Below are 15,812 nucleotides of genomic sequence, written 5' to 3'. Positions count from 1 at the left end.
GTGAAGAGGAGAGTGAAGAGGAGGAGGCTGGTGGATGGCCAGTGATGGGGCGATGACACAGAGCTCTGGCTGCATTTGGTGTTCCTGGTCCATCGAGGCGCCGAACAGCACCAACCCCGAGCATCAAGGTCCTACCAAGAGGATGTCTCAGAAGATGAGATCTGTGTCAGCCCTACCCGGGGTGCACAGCAGAGCTGGCCAACAGTCATCTGAGCCATGACACTGGCTGGAGCACAGGGGTGAGGAGGGGCCCAGACCAGGTGAGCACGCGCTCCGGGTGCATGGTGTAGGGTTCTCCCCGTGTTTCTACTGGCAGGACTGCCAGCAGAAACTGGCACTAGAGGGACAGGTGACATTGCCCATGGTGGGTGTTCATGTCCTGGCCCAGCAGTGAGGGCAGGAAGGTGGTTTGAGGAGTGGTGGACTGGAGAGCCATCAGTGAGGAAGGTGATAGGTAGCTGTGACATGTCCCTGTGGCATTCTGGCATGCTGACAGACAACTTAAAATGTATATGAGATATAATAAATATTATATTTATTATTGGTAAGGCATAAATAAGTAAAATTAAATTTCCAATCCAATTTTCCTAATACTGATTTCTTTCTGCTTCCCTGTCCTGCCGGGGTCCCTCTTACACTTGCTCTCTCTGATGGGACACACAGCAACATCACCTAAGTCTGGCCTATTTCCATTACTCTAAACCAGACTAAAGTAGTTTCAGAGTGGATAACTCCCTCTATTCAGAAAGGACTGGATTAGGGATTTTTGATTTTGTTCTGGGCTATGGGTAAGAACAGCTATGTCCTGTTATCTTTTATTTGACATCATCTGTTTTCAGGCATTTTTCCTTCTCTCAGCAGTTAATGTTGCTCTTTACACACCCCTCCTCTGACAGCACAGCAGTCCTCTCATACAGATTATTAATTGATACTAACATGCAGAGAAAACAAAATTTCACCTTGTTTTAATAAATTAATCCCCAAAATAGCTCTGATGAGCTGAAGTACATTAGAGGTGATTCCATAGCTGGCAAAGCAGAGATATTAATAAACAAATACCCATAAAAAGTGAGTTTAACCAACTCTCCCTGCCTTGTAGCAGCTCCTGTTAGTAATGGTATATTCCTTGAAATACTAATATACCTCTTCTCCTTGCTTTATATGAGAAAGATTAGGAAAATATTTATTAGTGAGACAGCAAGAAACCTAGGACGGAAAAGTTAAACCTGAAAACACCCCATTAGTTTTCACCTGGTTATTTACCTGCACCAAGACTGAAGCCTAAATTTGTTTTTAAAGGATATTTGGCACATCCTTTGGATATTGCTGGGTGAACAGTCAGCATACCTAAAGCTATTTTAATGTCCTTACTTTTAGTGGAGACAAAAGGAAAACATTCATGTTCCACGTGTGACATTGAGGGAGGCAGTGGAGCAGTGAGGAGCAGCCCATGGAGTGGGCTCAGGGAGGAATTCTATCCCTCCTCGAGGATTGCTCTTTTTTTTTTTTCATTTTGTGAACATGTTGAGAAATTCAACAGCTTGTCAGTCAAACTGCAGCTTCTTGGAAACACAGGGGAGAGTGGGAAAGAAGAGCTCTGTGGGGAACTTTTATTCGGGTACGTTTCTTGGACAGTCTCTCCCAGCCTTTGCCAAAGGGGAGGGGAGCACAAGTGGTTGGAAATCTGCTAATTTTTTTTTTTTCCTAAAAATTTAGTGCCTGGGTTCATTTTTGGATGAGCATGTTGCCTTTTGTACTTCCTATCTATATCTAGAGATGGGGGGGGGGGGAAAACCCACCCAAACATGGATCTTTATATCTTTTAAGTGCAGCGTGTCCCTCAGTCACCAGGTGAAATCCCCTGCTCCAAAATGGGAGCTCTTGGACCTTCTATTGGTCCTTTCCATTAAAGGAAAATTGAAATAAAAGAGAGATGTAGATGGCATCATTTATGAAACATCTATATTTTCCCAACGTTTGTGATTACACTTCTACTCTGTAATATGTATGTGATTGATGATTTAGATGAGTTAACTGTGTATAAGTTAAGTGTTAGATGTGATTTAAACCAATTATTTTATGGAATAGATAAAATCTTTTCATGCTTTATTGTGCACTCTCTTAAGAATCAGCAGCTTCAGACTAAATACATAAAAGCAAGGAAAAGCAATTATATCTCTTAAGAATAAGAGCTCTGATTCAATATTTAAGGGACTGCTCGACTTAAAACATGAGTGATACAATCACAGAATGGATTGGATTGGAAGGGATCTTAAAGCTCATCTCATTCCAACTGTCCCCTAGCCCAGGGTGCTCCAATCCCTGTCCAACTTGGCCTTGGACACTTCCAGGGATGGGGCAGCCACAACTTCTCTGGGCAACCTGTGCCAGGGCCTCACTACGAGTGATTTGAGTTGCAAAAAAAATAGAATCAATGCAAAATTTATGCAAAGAAAAAAAAAAAAGGAGGTAAGAAATAGCATCTTTGTCCTGCTCAAGTGTTGCTGTGCAGTGTCTGTGGTTTGAATGTTTTTTCTGTGTTTATTTGAGGACACAAACCAGTAAATGGACAAACCTGTGAGATATTACGAGTGGAATATGAGATATTACAAGTGGAAATCAGTGAGGAGCAGGAGGCAGTGCTGTTTTTTTTTTTTCAGGGAGTGTAAGTCTGAACCAGGCCTTTTGTGCAGGAGAGAAAGTAATTACCCCACATCTATTTCTGTGCATTACAGGATCTTCGAAGGGCAGAAGCAAAAGCTCTTTTGTGTCTGCCACCAGCGCTGCTTTTGGGGTCAAGGGAGCAGCTCACACCTCATTTCATCATCCTGCAAGTTGCCACCTGCCGTTATTAATACCCCACAAAAAGCCTGCAATGTGGAAGCTCCTAAGTTGCTTCCAAAGAGCCCGGGAAGCAGAATCCCTGGGGTTATTTTGCTGCTGGGATCTGGGAAAGGGGCAGCAGCTGTTGGGTGGGGAATTACAAAGGCTTCCATCCTGTCTGGTCAACAATAAAATGATATTTTTTTCCTCTTAAATAAGTGGGATACCCTGTGTGGATGCTTTGGGTGGGAGCAGGGATATCCAAATCTGGATATTCCATACATTTAATTCACATTTTTGAGCTGTCTGGGTCAGGATCTTGCTATGGAAAAATGGCAGAGATTAAAGCCATAGTTGTCCACCAAGGAAGTTCTGGTTATCTCCAATCACAATTTCAGAGGAACCATTTGGAAGTCAACCATGCAGAAAGCCAGAACCATCATTCTTCTCTGGATACAACTACCTTTGACCAATAAAATATAAATAAAATAAAATATAAAATAAAATAGGAAATAAAAGAAATAAATTAATAAAATAAAGTAAAGGATAAAACATCCTTGGGTTCAGCTGGGGAAAACTTAAATAAAAATTAAAAACCAATTTCCAAGGGAAAAAATGTCACAAAATTCACAGCTCTCATTAAAACGTCATTTTGAACTTGACTCTTCTGCTCTCCTTACTTGTTCATAGAAGTATTTTATTTTCATGACATTGGGATGTTTTCCACCAAATAAATGTGGGGGTTTTTTTCATGGGATGATGCTTCTCATGGTCAATGTAGTTACAAGGGTGAAAGCCCAAGTCAAACAGAGTATGTCAGAAATCCACACCAGAGAGTGGAAAGGATTAGAGTTTGGGGTGGCTGGATGGACATTCCATGAGGAGAAGAAACCACCGCTCCTTGAATTAAAAAAAATGCAAGTATTAAAGCATTAAAAAAAACCCAAACAAATCAATATAAATTAACAGCATTTTGAGGGAGAAGGCAGCAGGGAGCAAACCAGAGTGGGAGGCAGGGAATTAAGGTGTTGAAAAATGTGGAAAACCAGTACAAATTACTTGGCCTAAGTGGATGAAGGGTGACATCAGCATGGTCCTCAAAGAGGGATTTTGATCTCAAGCAACCCCAATGAAGTTCAGTAACCCCAAAATGCTAATTGGTTGGTGTTACTTGAGCTCATAACTCAAGAGAACACTTTTGAGGTCAATCAGTTGGCATGTTAGAGTTACTCTGAGTCATTTTGGGGTTACACTGGGTAATTTGGGTTACTGCAGGTTAAAGTTTCTACAAAGAACTTTGGAGTTATTTTAGGTCAAAAATCTAGCATTTTGGGGTCACTCGAGTTCATTTTGGGGTCATTGAGTTCATTTTGGGGTTACTCTGGGTCATTGGGGTTACTGCAGGTTAAACTTGCTCTCTGCAGAGAATTTTGGGGTTACTTTAGGTCAAAAATCGGGCATTTTGGGGTCACTCGAGTTCATTTTGGGGTCATTGAGTTCATTTTGGGGTCACTCGAGTTCATTTTGGGGTCATTGAGTTCATTTTGGGGTTACTTTAGGTCATTGGGGTTACTGCAGGTCAAACTTACTCTGTGCAGAAAATTTTGGGGTTACTTTAGGTCAAAAATCGGGCATTTTGGGGTCACCTCGAGTTCATTTTGGGGTCATTGAGTTCATTTTGGGGTCACTCGAGTTCATTTTGGGTCATTGATTCATTTTGGGGTCATCGAGTTCATTTTGGGGTCATTGAGTTCATTTTGGGGTTACTCTGGGTCATTGGGGTTACTGCAGGTTAAACTTGCTCTCTGCAGAGAATTTTGGGGTTACTTTAGGTCAAAAATCGGGCATTTTGGGGTCACTGAGTTCATTTTGGGGTCATTGAGTTCATTCTGGGGTTACTCGAGTTCATTTTGGGGTTACTCGAGTTCGTTTTGGGGTCACTTGAGTTCATTTTGGGGTTACTCGAGTTCATTTTGGGGTTACTTTAGGTCATTGGGGTTACTGCAGGTCAAACTTACTCTGTGCAGAAAATTTTGGGGTTACTTTAGGTCAAAAATCGGGCATTTTGGGGTCACTCGAGTTCATTTTGGGGTTACTCAAGTTCATTTTGGGGTCATTGAGTTCATTTTGGGGTTACTTTAGGTCATTGGGGTTACTGCAGGTCAAACTTACTCTGTGCAGAAAATTGTGGGGTTACTTTAGGTCAAAAATCGGGCATTTTGGGGTCACTCGAGTTCATTTTGGGGTCATTGAGTTCATTTTGGGGTTACTCGAGTTCATTTTGGGGTCATTGAGTTCATTCTGGGGTTACTCGAGTTCATTTTGGGGTCATTGAGTTCATTTTGGGGTCATTGAGTTCATTCTGGGGTTACTCGAGTTCATTTTGGGGTCACTCGAGTTCATTTTGGGGTCATTGAGTTCATTTTGGGGTTACTTTAGGTCAATGGGGTTACTACAGGTCAAACTTTGTGCAGAAAATTTCAGGGTTACTTTAGGTCAAAAATCGGGCATTTTGGGGTCACTCGAGTTCATTTTGGGGTCATTGAGTTCATTTTGGGGTCACTCAAGTTCATTTTGGGGTCATTGAGTTCATTTTGGGGTCATTGAGTTCATTTTGGGGTTGCTCTGGGTCACTGGGGTTATTTTATGTCATTGGGGTTACTGAAAGTCAGACTCACTTTCTCTAGGGAACTTTCGGGTTACTTAGGTCAAAAATCTGGCATTTTGGGGATCACTCAGGTCATTTTGGGGTTACTCTGGGTAATTTTGGGGTTTCTCTGGGTCATTTGGGTTGCTGTAGGTCCTTCTGGTTTATTAGAGGTCAAGTTCCATCTCTGGGGACCACGCTGTGGTGCTTTGACTCAAACCAGTTTGCCTTTGTGGTTGCTTTGGGTCATTTACTCCAGTCTTGTGTGCAGATCCTGGCCCTGAGGTTGTGTCCCTGTCACACCTCATCCCCTCCCGGTTCTTCCCCAGGAGCCCCATGGTCTGTTCTCCGTCACTCCTGGGTGCTGGGGTGGCTGTCATGTCAGTCCCAGCCCTCCTGGTGACTTCTGAGTTCCTTTGGCACCATGAGTTGCTCATGACGGGCTCCTCAACCCTCCCTTCTCTCCCCTGGGCCCTTCCCTGGCTCTTCCCCCAAATCTGCCATGCCCCTGTTCCCTGTGCCCCAGCACCTCTTGGCTTGTCAGCACAGGAACTCCTCTCTCATTCAGTTTTAGCAGGAGAAGATGTAGATACTGAGCACTTGGAGCAGAGAAAAGCTCTCCAGCTCAGTCTCTTCTGGCTCCTGAATCTCTGTGTCCATACCCACCTTTACCTCCACCTGCAGCACCTGAAGATTTGGGGATATAATTAAAACAAACACACCAACACAGTGTGAAACTTTTAAACCAGGCTTTACTGGACTGACAATCATCAACAGCACACGTGACCTCCCAGGGTTAGGCTTTAATTACCATTCATACACAGGTAAATGATTAGTCTTTAATAAACTTGACCTAAATTGGCCACGAGTCTCAAACTGGGGAGTGCTGGTACGAGGTGGGCAGCGGTTGTGGTGTAGGGCTGAGGTTTGGGCACCTTTGGAGTGAGGGGGAAGAGCTTCCTTCACTTCTTGGTGTTGAAAGCCAGAGCTGAAGTAGGATTTCTTCTTTCTTCCTTAGTATTTATTGGTGTTCTCTTCTTCTCCTTCTTCCTGTGAAAGGACAGGGGACAAGTCATTTCTTCTTCACTGAATTGTTTTGTTTTGTGGGTTTTCCCAGTATATTCCCTCATCCCCTGTGGGGTTACTTTGGCTTCACCAGTTATCTTCTCTGCCTACTGTACATGGGATTTTTTTTCTCTCTTTCACACTTTATTTCCCCTTGTTCCCTGTATTTCACACCTGCAGTTGTCTTCCTCCTTGTGCTGCTTAGTCCATGTATGTTTTTTCCTTAACTATTTCATGAAATTCTAATTGCTGGCTATTAGATGCTACAAATAATAGATATATATTATACCATGCTTACCTACAGTCACTGCTCACATTCTCTCAGTGTTCCTGGGTCTGTGTTTGTGACAAGCCTTAGATTTGATTAATTTGTGTCTCCTTTTTGTGTGCAAGAGGCCACCACTTTGGCTCCCCTGCCCTGTTTTAACATCTCTCCTAGAGTTCTTCATAGCTTGAGTTGGAGGGAACCTTTTAAAAGTCATCCAGTCCAACCCCCCTGCAGTGAGCAGAGACAGTCCTTCTTCAAGGACCATGTGTTTACCTGAGGGAAAATGTCAGGAAAATCTCATCCTGGGGAGGTTGCCAAGACTTCCTCTAGACACGTATCCCCTCAGACGTGAGTCACTGCACAGGCTTCCCCCCAGCCGGTCCCCGAGGCTTCCTTATGTCCTCAGACATGAATCACTGGACAGACTCTTCCTCACTAATTGCTGTTGTGGAGCAGGAGAAGTGGGGAGCAGCTGTTGCCTTTTCCTGAGCCCCCTCAGAAAGAGGGGCTCCAGCAGCACCAGAAGGGTGTGGGCACGTTCCCTTCCCTTCAGGTCCTGAAAGTGAAAAGCAGTGAGAGAGAGGTTCTAAATTCTTCATCTCCACATGCCTCTGTCTCACCTGGAGGAAGCTGGATGTTGCCTGAAACGGGGAGGATGGAAGTGGAAGGGCATGGGAGTTCTTTCCTGGGACAGAAAGGAGGCAGGAAAAGAAAGGACAAGCTATTTTTTGGTGCATGTCAAGGGACTGCTTAGCTCTGTAAGCATTTGGGCCATTCCTATGGCTCCCACTGGAATTGACAGTGCCTCCAACACAGGCTAAGAAAACCCCACCCATCAACAGACCCACTGATTCCTGTCTTACCTTTGTAGTCAAGGTTTTATGAGAGAGACAAAATCCCAGTCTTGCCATCTTGACTTGAGTCAAGGTCTCAAAGTCTGAGGTTGCCTTCTGGAGAAGGAAGGAAATGGGGAGCAAAGATGACACAAAATAAATCAAGAAGAACAAAATAAAAGCAAGCAACAATAAATAACTGCAGTAATAAATAAGCTGAGTAGGGGACAGCCAGAATCCAGGTACACTCACACCTCAGTGGCCAGGCACAGAGGTTCTAGCAAAGCAGAGCCAAAATACTTGCTGGGAAGTTCAGTTGAACTCCTGAGCTCCTCTCCCTGTCCTGGTGGGAGCCATCCTCTTCCCATCTAATGTGGCAGTTCACAGGACACACAGGAGGCGCATGATGAAATGAAATATCTGCCTAAATTTAATGATCATCTCTAATTACTACTTCATTTTGTCCCCGTATCTTTCTGCTTGTCTCTTCTGTAGAGTATCTTTACAAGGCCAGGCTGTCTGACACCAGGATAAATCCTCTCTCAGCAAAGAATAGAGTTAAGAGAAAATATTGGTGGTTTTTTTCTTTTCTGGTTATGACCCAGTATTTCAGTTTATTTCCTCTCTGACTTATCTATTTGGGAACTCTCCAACTCAACCAGGATGTGATTGCTTTAGAGTAGATTATGAGATTTCTAAAAAGCATCATTAAATCAAAGCCAATAACCAGAGCAGAACTGTGAACTAGAAAGCAGTAATGAGAATTAGTCACACATTAAAAATCCACATCTATAGATAAAGGTATAGATAAACTGTTAGAGAAAGGTACAGATTTAGCAGGATTTGAGCAGGTGTAAATACATGAAAGGTTAAGTCTTAGCAGCATTTAATATTAAATCTGCATAGATTTTCTTTTTTTTTTTTTTAATATAGATTTGCATCATGTGCTGCCATTAGTTTGAGGGGATAAAAAGAAAGAAGAGGGAGCAGCAACAGATCTGAGGGAGAACCAAGCTCAAAAGCCCTTTTCCATTCTACCTGCAAGGCTCTACTTGCCTCTAACAAATAGCTGGGGGTTCCACCTTTTATATCACAAGGTCTATTCAGCAAGGAAATGTCTGATTATGGCAGAGCAGTTCTACACCTCTTGTATTATCATGTGCTCTTACAATCAATTTTGTTTGAGCATGGGCATGACACAGCTTCTTGCTCATCACTCAAATCTTCCCATCATTTTCTTTACCTTCTGGCAGGGCTTGGATTTAACATCTTAGACTCTCCTTTGCCTCTTCCTGAAATAAGATAAATGTTCACAAAAAAAAAAAAATCAGTAGATAAAAAGACAAGGAGTGACACCATCCTACAGAATTTAGTGTACCTGGATATAATTTCTTAGATCACAGAATTATTTCAGTTGGAAGAGGCTACAGGAGATCTGGGGAGGGACTTTGGATGAGGGCATGGAGGGATAAGACAAAGAGAAATGGATTTAAACTGAAGGTGCATTTAGATTGGATATAGGAGAGAAATTGTTCCCTGTGAGGGTGGGCAGGCCCTGGCACAGGTTGCCCAGAGAAGCTGTGGCTGCCCCATCCCTGGAAGTGTCCAAGGTCAGGTTGGATGGGGCTTGGAGCAACCTGGTCTAGTGGAAGGTGTCCCTGCCCATGGTAGGGATTGGAATGAGATGAATTTTAAGGTCCCTTCCAATCCAAACCTTCCACTGATTCTGTGATGAACCCATTCCAGGTGGGTGACTGCAGGCTTGAGAGCATATTCATAATTGGATAAAAATCCCATTTACTTCACACTTTGTCTATGCCCTGAGCTTCGATGCTAAGACAGCTCAGCACCTGTTTCTCTATTTCTTCCCTTTCAGAATTCTACTACTGGGGCTCAGACCTGCAGCTTCCCAAAAAACCTCTCCCCAGGCTTAGGGAGTCCAGGCAGACCTGTGTCTGCTCCACTTCCCTCACTCTGCTCAGCAGTCTCATCTCATCCTGACTGGCCCCTTGTGTGCCCTGCAGCCCAAATCTTTCCCAAATAACAGCCCTCCTCCAAGAACATGCAGCAAACCTCTGCTCCAGCCACAAACCCGGATGACCAGCCTCCTCCCAGCCTGGCCTGCCTGCCAAGAAACACCCAGTGATGCAACCCCAAAATGCACCCGTGTACCTGAGACTCCACGACTCTCCAAGGAGGGGCAACTTCCAAGCATGGTGGGGTGGACTGGCACCTGCCCAGAGCATCCTCCTCCTCCTCAGACAAGGACTGTGCCTCCCCAAAATGCTCCTCAAGCTCTCTGCCTGCCTCCTCAACAACTCCTCAACACCAACAACGCTCTCCAAACAACCGACAAACCCCCCACTCCTCAAAGTGCACAACACCCTGTGTCAGCCGAGGGGGTGGGATGTGAAGGGGACAGGGAACTGCGGGGATGGTGGGGAGGTGGGTTTTCCTGCACGATCTCCACTGACCTACCTCACCGCTGTCCTTTTGTCTGTCTCTCCTCTCCCCTGCCCAGGGCCCGGAGCGGTGCACGACGGCGGCAACGCGGCGTCCCGGGTGGCCGCCGGCCTCTGCCTCTGGGCCACCCTCCTCGCTCGCCTCCTCCTCCTCGACTTTTGATAAGGGAGCGGAGGGTCCCGGGAGGCTCCACCGCGCCTCTCCCCCCGCCACGGGCTCCGCCCGCCGCGCCGCCCGGGGACTCCTCTCCGCGGGACGGGCGATGCGCCGGAGGACGGGCGGCGGTGCCGAGCGTCCGAGGATGGCCCCGTCTCCCACGTGCCGGGATCGTTCTCGCCGCCAGTTACGCTGTACAGACCCCACCACGTGCCACCAGACTGTCACCCGCCACCGCCGCCCCGGGGACGCGGCCCGGCCCGGCACGGACGGTGCTCCTCGTCTCCGGCGCGGGGGCCGTGGAGCTGTCGGGGCAGGTGCCGCCCAGAGCCTTCACCGGGGATGTCCGTCTCGTCGTCTCACTAAGCCGCCTATGCCCAAAAAGACCCCAAGGTTGAAGCCCCCTGGCTCTGCCTTCAGCCCTCTTGGTCCTGAATGTCAGTTCTTGTCGCCAAAGCTCCTCCCTAAGCACCCCCCGATGTCACTGGCCTCCCCTCATCTGCCTCTGCTCCTGACGTGACGCTCGCTGGCCCTTTTGGAGAGGGTCAGGGGACACAACCAGTTGTCCTTCAAGGGTCAGGCACTTCCCACTACTCTTTCTCTCAGCTAACATCGTACCCCTCTGCTTCCCAATAAACCCCCTCACCTTCCCGAGGGCACGAGGCTGCTCTCCCAGGAATGTGAGCCCTGGGGATGATGCCAGCCCCTCATGGGGACTAGAGCCTTCTGGCTGCATCAGATAGCCAGGCCATCACCCCTTCTTGCTCCAGGCCCCTGCCCGCTCTGCTGCTGTCCCTATGATGGCAGGGGCTGCCCTGTGGCTGTTGCCCTGCTGTGTTGCCAGCACTTTTTTTGGGGGAGTTCCTCTGGGCTTGTTTTCCAAGCACTTTCCAAGCTGCACATCAAAAGCACAGCACCACCAAGGCGGGGCAGAGGCTCTGAACCACACAGCGAAACACCAGCTGACAAGGCCCTTTTGCTGCGGCTCTGACGCTCGTGATCGTCTGCATCCCTGCCTTTCTGAGGGCCCTGAGCTGCAACACCCTCGTGCTGCCTTCTCTCATGCCCATCACGTGCCCCTGCCTGAGGAAAGTCTGATGTGCTCAACCCTGTGGAGGCAGCTCAGGCTCCACCGATTTACTGCTCTGGCACGGCAGGGACAAGAACGGCTCTGATCCTCCCTGCTGTGACACGCCCGCGACACCAAAATGGATGCACCCAGACTCTGCCCTTCCAGCCACTCTGGGAGCTGCCTGTGGTGGTGGCCACATCACCTCCCTGCATATGGAATTGTGCTCCTGATGGCACCGTGCACCATGGACCCCCTCACCTGGTACACTGTGGCAGCCCCGAGCCCTCCCGACGCTCCCTGGCCACCCAGGAATGCTTTGGGGCCACAGTCTGGGGATGAACACTCCCATCCTGCTCCTGAAAAGTCACATCTCGCACCAGACCCTGTTGCTGTGACAGGGAGACCTGATTACAGCAAGGCACTGAGCAAGCACACAGAGCATCCCCTGTCCTGACCCGCCGCATCCCTGTGCCTTTTCCCTCCTTTCTCCCTCCATAAGTGAGATGACTTAAGAGCAATGGCCACTCACACGCTGTCTTCCCTGTGCAGACTCCGCTGCTGCCCAATCCTCCTGCTTTGTGTGGCTGTGAGGAAGCTGGGGTGACAGTCCTTAGCACACAGGATGGAAAAAACCAGCCCAAGCCAGAGGCCATGATGGGCCACCACCCCGTCCTCTATGCAGCTGTGCCCGTCCTCATCCCTGCTCCCAACGGGCTGCCCGGGACCTGCTACAGAATCTCAGTGGATGCTCCCAGCCCCCATCCTGGATGTTCACCATGTACCACGGCTGATGGGCAAACCCCCCCTGGCCCGGGGCTGCCCTGGTGCTGGCGGGACACGCGGGTTACCTGGTGGACGGGGATCCGGCACTGACTGGGTGAGTCCGCGTCCTGCGGTCCCTGCGGTGCTGCTCTGCATCTCCACTGGCATCCCGGGAAGGTGGCACTGGCAGCAGTCTGAGTCGTCTCCTGGGCATGTTTACTGAGCGGGGATGGCACCGTCCTCAGCCAGCGACACACGCACATCCTTCCCCACGCGCCCGCTCCAAGAGTGCCCTTGGGTGCAGGAGACGCCTTGCCCCGATGCCTTCAGTGGTCCGCACTGCCCCACAACAGCCCCCCTGCTGCCTCCCCCTGCCCCTTCCTGGGTCAGCCCCAAATTTCTCCGTCCCTGCAGCAGAAACGCTGCAGAACCACAGGGCCAGAGGCCACGGCATATCAGAGAGCGGCGGCGACGACGAGACGCCACGACGCACACCGAGGCTGGCGGACCTGGCACCGGGGCTGCCCCCCATCCCATCCTCCTCCTCCTCCCTGGGCCAGGTGGGCTCAGCTCCCCTGTCCTCTGCCGGGACAGCGTTCGACTTTCTCGTGCCATGTAACGTGCCATTGTGAGGAACGTGTTGGCTGTCTGGAGGCCGACCCCGCTGGGTGTCAGACCCCTTTGTGACCGCTGCTCTCCATGTTTGGATGCCTGGGGGGGGTGGCTGGGCGCCCAGGGCGGGGGCAGCGTGGCCCCTGGGTCTCTCCTGCTGATGGCCACGACGGCCAGTCTTGAGTTTCTGTCGATCATTGTATTCCAAGGGTGGCTATACTACCTGAGATTTGTGCATGTTACATTGTAGTTGTAACCTTTTCTAATTCGGCAAGAATAAGAGATGGTTGTGATTGTGCAGTGTATCAATAAAGTTTGACGAACTTTGTACCTTCGGGGCTTTGCTTCACGGACCCCCCACACCCCAGGGAGGGACGTGGTGCTTGGCACCCGGTGTGCTGAGCCAGGAGGGCTCCCAAGTGGGTCCTGTAGTCTTACCCAGCACTTGGTTAGACCCTCTTTTGATCATCCCCTGTGATGGTGACACTTGGAGCTCCCACAGCTGGGGGTCCGCTGCTGTTTGGGCCACCCCTCACCCCACCCATGCATCTCCCCTGGGAATCCACCAGTGGGTCCCAGGGCCCACCCACCTCCATCCTCCATCTGCCAATGAGCACATACCTGCTGACAGAGCTCCTGCAGGGTAAGGACTGTCTTTGCTCTCATCACTCACCTTCAGCGGAAGCAGCGCGATCAGGGGCCTCTTTTCCATGCCTGAGCCATTCCCAGCATCTTCTCCATCATCTTGTAACAATCTTGTAACTTGCTGACAAGCTAACCCCCCCACCCCTGTGAAGGGACACCTCTGTGGATGACGCGCTCCCAAGGGTGGTTTGCTCCTGTCATGATCTGACAGTGCGTGACACCGACCAGATGTCTTCATCAAAGGACAAAGATGGCAAGGACCAGGACCAGAAGGAGATGGGACCCTCAGCATCGTCCTGACATGGCTGTAATCTCACCCTAAAACCACGGGGCTGGGGAGAACAGGCTGTGCCCCCTGCACCAGGGGGATTCTGTTCTACCCTATCAGCTTTCCCCACCTTTCTACCACATCAGCTGGGAGAAAACATTCAACAAGCTCCTCTAATGTGGGACCTGCTGCCAGGAGACTGGAGGTTGTGGACTGAATCAGACCTATCAGAGTCTCACTCGCTTTGAGACCTCCCTTCGCCTTCCTCGACATGAGAATGAAAAGCCCAGTCCTGAAAGTTTATCCCTGAACCTCACAAGAAGCTGCCCTGCTGAGCAAACAGCTCCAGCCCAGCACCACTATGAGTTGCTGTGACCTCACACATCAGGGACATCTCTGCTGTCCCCCTGCAGAAAGGTAAGTGCTTCCCAAAACCCAATGGCCTCCCCAAGAAAGGGATCTGGGAGGGGCAAACAACCCTGCCTGCTTTCCTCAGTGTTCCCTGCAGTGAGTCAAGCACAGGTGATCACTGTAGGAAACTCTGTGCTTGAGACAGAAACTCAAGACTGGCCTCTTCCAAAAATACCCAACCAATCAGGGAGCCAAGGCTGATGCAATATAAATACTGGGGCCACAAAGCAACACCGGCTTCTTGCATGTGGCACCTGGGGATCCCACCACAATCTGGGCCTCCCTAATGCTTCCCATCTTAAAATACTGGTTCTGCTGGGTGCACCTGCTTCCACTAGAGAGAAACAAATGGTCAAATGCTCTGGCTCATGGCACATCCCAATGCCTTGTCTGCACTGTCCCCATCACAGAGCACCAGGGAGGAGATGCAGCCCCATCCACTGTCAGCCCAGCCATGGATACCCCCATCTCCCTTTTCCAGGTTGAGGGGGATGTTCCTCCATGACCCTCAGCAATTTCCAACCTGTGCCTAAGGACAGGGACCTCAGCTGCTACATCCAGAGGGATGGAGGGCATACTTCAGGCCATAACCTCCATCCCCACCACCAAGACATCCTTACCTATGTCAATAAATTAATACATAAATGCATCCCTCGCGCCGCCTCTCTCTCTCTTTAACATCCTCTGTCTGCTACTCTGGCACTGGACACTCCTTGATCTCTCACCTAGAACACCAAAAAAGTTAAAATTACAGAGAGGAGGTGAAGGAGAGGGCCCCATTACCTCCATAATTATCCCTGGATCCCTCCCCACATCCCCAGAGCATTGGGGCAATGCCTCTCCTGTCAGGTTTGTTCTGCTGTGGCCGGCTGGCCTGGCCTGGGAGACCCAAGACCTGAACAAAGACCAACACTATCTTCTCTGCCATCCTTCCCCTGCTGCCTGTGCCCAGCTGTCCTGTCCCCACAGCACCTCATCCTTTACTTAGGACGTGCCACAAAGCCTGAGTGAGGTTATTCCCTTACCCCACACCGGTATCGCTGGGATACTGCACATCGCGTCTTGAGGCAACTCCTTCCCATCCCTTCTGCGCTCTTCCTCGTCTTCGTGCTCATCTCTTGCGTGGCACAAACTTATTGTAGGGTCAGGAAATAAAAAAACCCACACAAAACTGTCCTGCCATCACTTAACAATCAACTTCTGATCCTACAAATGTGCTGGATGGTGCGAAGCAGCCGGCACCCTGATGCTGAGGACCAAACACGCTTAGCGACCTGCACATCACCAAAACACCAAGACACCAACCAAGACAAGCCCCTGGAGACCGCAAGTTTCACCTACACCCAAAGTCCATCCTGCCATGCTTCGCCTGTACAGCATTTCACAGGTGACCTGGTTTCCTACACCCACCTCACATGGCTGTCTCTCCTTCCCACGTGGGATTTGCTTCGGCTGCTCCACAAGCATCCCCTGCAACGCTGTGCTGCTGGGGCAGAGAGCCAAACAATGAGTTTTTGGGACGCTGAGTGGGGTCCTGACCGGGGGAATAGGGCACAGCTGTGCCTCACACCTTCTCCATCTACTCACCAAAGCCTTACCTGTGACGGCATTCCCACTGGGCTCACCGGTGAGGTCCAGGTGCCACCTTTCCAAGGCTCTCCCGGCCCATTGTGATGTCTCAGTGCTCCCATCTCCCACCCCCCACCTCCAGCACCCCTTCCCCACGCGCCCCTCCCGTTCCCGGTGGCGCGAGGGGAGGACGCGGGGCGGCCCCTGGCCCCCGCGGC

The 15,812-nt window shown here is 49.6% G+C and overlaps 1 protein-coding gene and 1 long non-coding RNA gene across 5 annotated transcripts in view; one reads left to right on the top strand and one right to left on the bottom strand.

The window, feature by feature from the left end:
- Positions 1 to 13,031, top strand: part of OPCML (opioid binding protein/cell adhesion molecule like) — a 294,735-nt gene extending 281,704 nt beyond the window's left edge. For all 4 annotated transcript variants that reach the window (XM_050322914.1, XM_050322912.1, XM_050322915.1 and 1 more), the window contains one exon: positions 10,158 to 13,031. In XM_050322914.1, the coding sequence (XP_050178871.1) occupies positions 10,158 to 10,261 (104 nt within the window). In that variant the 3' untranslated portion in view covers positions 10,262 to 13,031. The remainder of the gene's footprint in view (positions 1 to 10,157) is intronic.
- On the bottom strand, positions 6,222 to 15,719 carry LOC126644041 (uncharacterized). Its single transcript, XR_007629838.1, has 3 exons — positions 15,051 to 15,719; positions 7,077 to 14,750; positions 6,222 to 6,520 (listed from the first exon to the last, which is right to left on the bottom strand). It is a non-coding gene; the product is annotated as an uncharacterized LOC126644041 (long non-coding RNA).
- Positions 15,720 to 15,812: the final 93 nt, after the last annotated feature.

Source organism: Myiozetetes cayanensis, unplaced genomic scaffold, assembly GCF_022539395.1.
Source record: "Myiozetetes cayanensis isolate MyiCay16 unplaced genomic scaffold, myiCay2020 scf29, whole genome shotgun sequence".
Classification (NCBI taxonomy): Eukaryota; Metazoa; Chordata; class Aves; order Passeriformes; family Tyrannidae; genus Myiozetetes; species Myiozetetes cayanensis.
This window is presented reverse-complemented; position numbering and strand designations above follow the sequence as displayed.